We start from the raw sequence: 7,200 nt of genomic DNA on the forward strand, positions 1-7,200 counted from the left end.
GCCTTCCAAAGTGCTGGGATTACAGGCATGAGCCACCTCGCTGTGCCCATTTTTGTTTTAAAAAATAAAAATAGATGTACTAAGAATTCAGGTCAAAATTATAAAATTATAACAAGGAGGATACAGAAAAAATGATAGATATATGGTACAACGTGGATGAGTCCTGAAAACACTATGCTAATGAAAGAAGCCAGTCACAAAAGACCACATATTGTATGATTATAGTTATATGAAATGTTCAGAGTGGGCAAATCTATAAAGACAGGAAGATTAGTGGTTATCTAAAGTTGGGGTGGAAAGGAAGGAGAAAAGGAGATTGATATCTGATCAGTTCTTTTTTAGTAGGAGGAAGGAAAAGAATGTTCTGAAATTGATTGTAATGGCTTTATAATCCTGTGAATATACTAAAACACATTGAGTTGTGCACTTTACATGAGTGAATTGTGTGGTATGTGAATTTATATCTCAATAAAGCTATTTTTAAAATGATAAAAGCAAATGTTAATGAATTATTATCTAAGAGCTTTTTTCTGTGTGCATGGGAAATCCCATAAAATAGACAAATCTGTCAAATCAGCAGGGCAAATAAGACATAGACTTAAGGAGAAATTGAAATGGAAGATTTAGAAAAGGATATAGAGAAGTTTAAACCAAAATGAATATTTTTACATTTTATGGTAAGAGCAGAGAATAGCTATTACCATAACGTTTCACGTCTCTGTGTTGTTACTCATCTTTTAAGTTATTCTCTCTGCTGAAAACACTCTTAACATCATCCTTTGTTTGTTTAATGGTGATAAAACATACCATTTTTAAATGCATAGTTCAGTAGCGTTAAATGCATTCAAATTGTGCAACTGTCACCATCATCGTCTCTAGAACTTTTCATCTCCCCCCTGAAGCAATGTGCCCATTGAAAACAGTTAACTCTCTTTTTCCATCCCCTAAGTCTCTGGCAACCACTATTCTGTCTCTCTGAATTTGATACTCTTTAAGTACATCATTTAAGTGGAATCATACAGTGTTTGTCCTTTAACTGGCTTATTCACTAGCATAATGTCCTCAGGGTTCATCCATGTTGTAGCATGTGTTATAATTCTCTTCCTTTTTAAGGCTGAATAATACTCTATTGTATGTATACACCACATTTTGTTTATCCACTCATATGTTGATGGCTTCTACCTTTTGGCTTTTGTGAAGAGTGAATGCTGCAGTGTACAAGGCTGTACAGCTTATCTGTTTGAGTCCCTGCTTTCAGTTCTTTGGGGTATATATTAAGAAGTAGAGTTTATATATCTATTTTTAATTTTTTGAGGAAACACTCTATGGTGTGTGTTTGTTTTGGGAGAGATGGGGTCTTGCTATGTTGCCTGGGTTGGTCTCAAACGTCTCGACTCAAGCATTCTTCCTGCCTCAGCCTCCCAAAGTGCTGGGATTACAGGCATGAGCCACCGCACCTGGCCCCATACCATGGTTTGTAGCTACTTACATTCCTACCTTAGAATATTTGCATAATGATATATCAAACAAAGCATAGTATTTTAAAATAGTTGCTTGTATTAGTCTGTTTGGGCTGCCATTAAAAAATGCCACAGGCTTTGTGGCCTGACAGAAATTATTTTCTCATAGTTCTGAATGCTAGAAGCCTGAGATCAAGGTCCCTGCCAGTTTGGCTTCTGGTGAGGGCTCTTTGTGGTTTACGGACAGCCACTTTGCCCTCCCATGCCTTTTCTGGTATCTCTTCGTGTAAGGACACTGAGCCTGTCAGAACAAGGCCCCACTCCAATGACCTCACTTAGGCTGATGACCCCCTTACTTCAAAAACAGCCACATTGGGGGGTAGGGCTCCAACATACGAATTTGGGGAAGACACAGACATTCAGTCTATAATAATGTTCACTTTTTTCCCTCTAGACTGTAACCCTCTTGAGCACAGGATTATGTGTTTTTATTCATCTTTGTTTCCTTAGCCCAGTACATGGAATATAGATGCTACATCAGTGTCTGTTGAGCCAAACTAATAACTTAGAAAAGTTAATGAAATACATTACTTTTCTTGGAAAAAAAAAAAAAAAAGCCAAAAATTGGCTAAGAAGTAGAAAACCAAAATGAGAGAGAAAGTTTAAAAACGATACATCACATACATCCCCAGAAGACTGTAGGGCCCTTAAGTTTTATTATTGAGTTCTTTTAAACTTTGAAGACACAGTTACTTTATAGACTTTTTATTATGGAAAATCTCAAACTCACAAAAGTGAAGTGACCAGTTTTAATATAGTGAACTCCTGTGTATCTTTTACCCATCTTCTAAAAGTTATTAATATTTTGCTGGCCTATGAACAGCTAATTCTGATCCAGTAAAACAACATGTTAGCATCAACTTGAGTTAGAAAACAGGATTGAAATCCTGATATGATCTTCAGCAAGTTATGTAAACTCATAAGGCGAATATAGTAATCATGTGTACCTGTTATTGAAAAGATAAAATAAGACAATGTATGTATTAAGCATAATTAGCACATTGCCTGACATATATAATGATTGCCTAAATACTTGGTATTCAATACGAATTATTACCAAATACAGAAAAGATAAGAACACCACTACCTATTTTACTTTATAGAATGTAATAAAACTTAAAGCACAAAATAGTTCCCCCTGGGATCTGTAAAAAACAAACCAAAAAAACTTAAAAATAAATAGGACAATGTGAAAGTTGTAAACTAAATAATGGTTTGAATTCACAGAAATTAACAACTTTTTTTTCTTCTTTTCAAAATAACCTTTAAGGAATAATTGATAACCAGGTAAAGTTTATCCTATCAATGCAAGAAATCTATTAATACATTATATTCAGGAGTTCATTTAAAACCTAAAGTTTGAAAAGCTGTTTCCTAAAAACATCCATTTTCATATTAAAAACTTTGGTTAAGTGGCTGGATACACGGTAAATATCGAAAATCAATAGCTTACAGTTATATATATGCCAGCATTATTTAGTTAGATCTATAGGGGTTTCCAAATTCCTTTCATAATTGATTTAAAAACATAAGATCCCAAGATTGAGCTTTAGAAGTGGGGCCAAAATATTGCCAAGAAATATAAGAGATGCTAGATGAAGAGAGAGAAAATGTTCTTGGATAAAAAGATGTTATAAAGATTTTCTCCCTACATGCTAATGTATAAGGTGTATGCAATTCTAATTAGTCCCAGTCTACCATTTTTTAAAAATAGATTTATGCAAGTTACTCATTGATTTTAAAGTTAATAAAGAAAAACAAATGAGCCAAGAAAATTTTGAGTAACAGGATACTTCCCCATAGACATTAAAACTTAATAAGTGAAATATTATGGCCTCTAGGCAAAAATAGGCCAATTAATGCAATAATAGCCCAGATATAGTGTATATAAGGATGTAATATGTTAATTTTAAAAATAAAAGAAATCTGTGTGGAAGAGGATTTACATTTTTATTTTCAAACAGCATTAAACAATTACAAGACTGATTAATCTTTAACTTGTTGCAAGCTAATATAAAGTGATCATAAGACCCCAATAGAAAAAAATTGTAAATGTACTTGAGTAAACATTTAAATAAGTAATCCAAGTGACTAGTAATTGTATTTTTTAAGTGTTTAACATCATAAATATAGGGAAATGCAAATTAAATGTCCAGTTTTTAAAATTCTTGTATATCAAGTAACTGTTAATATGCTTTCACCAAATAATTTCACTTTTAGGAATCTGTTAAGGGAAGCCATCAGACATTCAAAGATTTATGTACAGCTATCTTCATCGTAACATTGACAAAGCTGTGTATATTTTAGAGATTTTAAAATACATAAAGTATGAAAAAGGATTATATTATCTCTGGGTGGCAAAGTTACAGATGTTATTTTATTTATACTTTCTATTTTTAAAAATATGCATGTGTTACTTCTTTTTTTAAGAGACAGGGTCTTGTTCTATCACCCAGGCTGGAATGCAGCGGCACGGTGATGGCTAACTGTAGCCTCTAACTCCTAGGCTCCTTGAGTTACTTTTTTTTTTTTTGATGGACTTTATTTTTTAGAGCAGTTTTGGGTTCACAGCAAAGTCAAGAGATCTTGTGTAATCCCCTGTCCTAACACGCATAGCCTCCCTGATGATTAGTATACCCCCTCACAGTGGTATCTTTCTTACAGCTGATGAACCTGCATTGATACGTCATTATCACCCTAAGTGCATAGGTTACATTAGGGTTCACTCTTGGTATTGTACGTTCTATGGGTTTGGACAAATGTGTAATGATGTGTTCACAATTATAGTATCATACAGAATAAAAAATCTGTACCACTTACTCATTCTTCTTTTCCTCCAAATTCCTGTTAACCACTGTTTTTTTTTTTTATTTTTTTATTGCTGCCATAGTTTTGCCTTTTCTAGAGTGTCATGTACTTAGACTCATACCTGTGTAGCTTTTCGGATTGGCTTCTTTCACTTAACAATATGCATTTTAAGATTCCTGTATGTCTTTTCATAGCTGGATAGCTCACTTCTTTTTTTTTTTTTTTCTTCTTTGAGACGGAGTTTTGCTTTTGTTGTCCAGGCTGGAGTGCAATGGCGCGATCTCAGCTCGCTACAACTTCCACCTCCCAGGTTCAAGCGATTCTCTTGCTTCAGCCTCCCGAGTAACTGGGATTACAGGCGTGAGCCACCACGCCCGGATGATTTTGTATTTTCAGTAGAGACAGGGTTTCTCCATGTTGGTCAGGCTGGTCTCAAACTCCCGACCTCAGATGATCCTCCCGCCTCAGCCTCCCAAAGTGCTGGGATTACAGGTGTGAGCCACCGTGCCCAGCTCACTTCTTTTTAGTGCTGAGTAATACTCCATTACCTAATTTTGCCAGTTTATTTACTCATTCGCCTACTGAAGGGCATATTGGTTGCTTCCAAGTTTTGGCTATTATAAAGCTGCCATAAACGTACAGGTTTGTGTGTGGATGTAAGTTTTCAACTGCTTGGGTAACACTAAGGAGCACAATTACTAGATCGTATGGTAAGAGAATATTTACTTTTGTAAGAAACTGCCAAACTGGGTTTCAAAGTGGCTGTAGCATTTTGCATTCCCATCAGCAAAGAATGAGAGATTCTGTTGTTCCACAACCTCATCAGCATTTGATGTTGTCAGTGTTGTGGATTTTTGCCATTCTACCAGATGTTTTACTTAAGTCAAAAACCAAAACAAAATGAATTTCAATTAAAGAAAAATAACGTAAAGATCTTTTATTTTGTATAGTTGGCGAGCTTTAGCCCCTCTCCTCCTTCTTCATACCCTACCACTGTTGGACCAGTAGAAAGCAGTGGATTGAGATCTCGCTACCGTTCTTCACCTACCGTCTACAACTCACCTACTGACAAAGAAGACTACATGACCGACCTACGGACTTTGGATACTTTTCTTAGAAGTGAAGAAGAGAAACAGCATAGGGTTAAGCTGGGTACATATATATTTTCTTTATATCTACTATACCTATTTTTGGTGTCACTTAATCCTTAACCTATTATTTTCATTATTTTAATATCCATACTAACATACTTTGTTAGCACTTTTTTTACTTTATATGTAACATAATTTTACGCAGTTAGAATTAAGTTCACAATTTAAGAAGTGAAATATAGCTAAACTAAGAAATCTTGAACCTACAATAAGATTGAAAGCTTTTTTGTATAATGTAAGTTACAATTTCTATTTAAAGTTGAGGCTACAAAATAATGTTGTGAAGCAGTGCATAGTAAACTTACCCAAATTATAGCTGTCTCTTTTCAGGTAGTCCTTTGGAAGGTTGGTGTGGCAGAGCAGGCTGAAAGAGAGAGCATGTATTCACTTGAGAAGCGCTGCTGGTTTTCAGAACATTTTAAAACTTGCGTTTTAGTATTTCCTGAAAGCCTATAGTTTACCTTGGGAAAGAGTGTTAGCAGATCTTAATCTGTTTGGGGTGGATTTGATTATTACAGAGTCAATTATTTGAAACCAAATTAGGTTATTGAACTGAGTAATGATTTTTCCCTGTCAGGAACTTTCATGGAAAGCGTATTAGGCGCTACTAAGGAAGCCGGTTATTGGACCATGGCTCTTTGTGTCGCTTGAAGTCTCACCAGTGATTTTTAATTTCATTTTGCCTGAAAGTGCCACAGATGTTACAGAAACCAGTCAGTATTATCTTCTTATTTTTGATACATGCTTGTTAAAAAGAATTTGAAATATTTTGGGTCTACTGAAACTTTAATACAGAGTATAATACAAAGAACCTATGTATCCTTGGCACATCTTTGTAATACCTAGATATTTTCTGACTTCACTTTTATTCTTTGACCCAGTAGGAGCTATTTAGAAGTAATATTATTATTGTTTGGAAGTGTTATTGGTGTTGCTTTTAATTTTCAAGCCTGAAAAGGCTTGGTTACCTTTTTTTCCTCCTAAGTTAATTTTACTGTGGTTAGAGAATCTGATCTGTACCTATCAATTTTGTGTTTATTCGTTTGAGACTTGCTTTTAGGTCTACCATGTGATCACTTTTCTGTAAATGGCTTTGGTATGTTGAACAGAATGCAGAGTCTCTAAATTTGGGCCTCTGTATTTGTTCACTGTCACACTTCTTGATGGTATTCTTAAATTCTTTATCTTACTAATTTTTATCTGCCTGATCTATTGGTTGGTAAGAAAGTATGCCAAAAGCTCCCATTGATTGTGTTCCATTAAGTGTTTTCTCACAATTCTGTCAGATTTGCTAAATATACATACGAGATTATGTTAAATGCATGTAAATTCAGAATTGTGAATATCATTCTGGTGAATTATGCCTTTTATCTTTCTCTCTTAGGCTTTTTGCCTTAAAGTCTATTTTGTCTGACATTGACACATCTATATTAATTTCTTTTTGGTTAGTATCTGTCTGGTATCTCTATCCCTATTCTGTTAGCCCTTATGTGCCCATAGGTTTTCGAAAATTAAGTATTTTGTGCAAATTAATAAATGATTAATAAGTATTTTGTGGGAAGCTACTTATCTAAAACTACATAAATATTTGGTCCCCATCAAATTTTTTTTTCTTTTTTGAGAATAGGTCTCACTGTATTGCAGTGGTACAATCTTGGCTCACTGCAGCCTTGAATTCAGGGCTCAGGTGCCTCTCCCACCTCATCCTCCTGAGTAGCTGG

General features: G+C 34.7%; 1 protein-coding gene across 1 annotated transcript in view; it reads left to right on the plus strand.

Annotated features, from left to right (window-relative positions):
• TMEM209 (transmembrane protein 209) overlaps positions 1-7,200 on the plus strand; it is a 46,795-nt gene that overhangs the window by 8,834 nt on the left and 30,761 nt on the right. Inside the window, exon 6 of the mRNA XM_011995988.1 lies at positions 5,279-5,480. Within this exon, the coding sequence (XP_011851378.1) occupies positions 5,279-5,480 (202 nt within the window). The remainder of the gene's footprint in view (positions 1-5,278; positions 5,481-7,200) is intronic.

This window comes from Mandrillus leucophaeus, unplaced genomic scaffold, assembly GCF_000951045.1.
Source record: "Mandrillus leucophaeus isolate KB7577 unplaced genomic scaffold, Mleu.le_1.0 Scaffold5, whole genome shotgun sequence".
Classification (NCBI taxonomy): Eukaryota; Metazoa; Chordata; class Mammalia; order Primates; family Cercopithecidae; genus Mandrillus; species Mandrillus leucophaeus.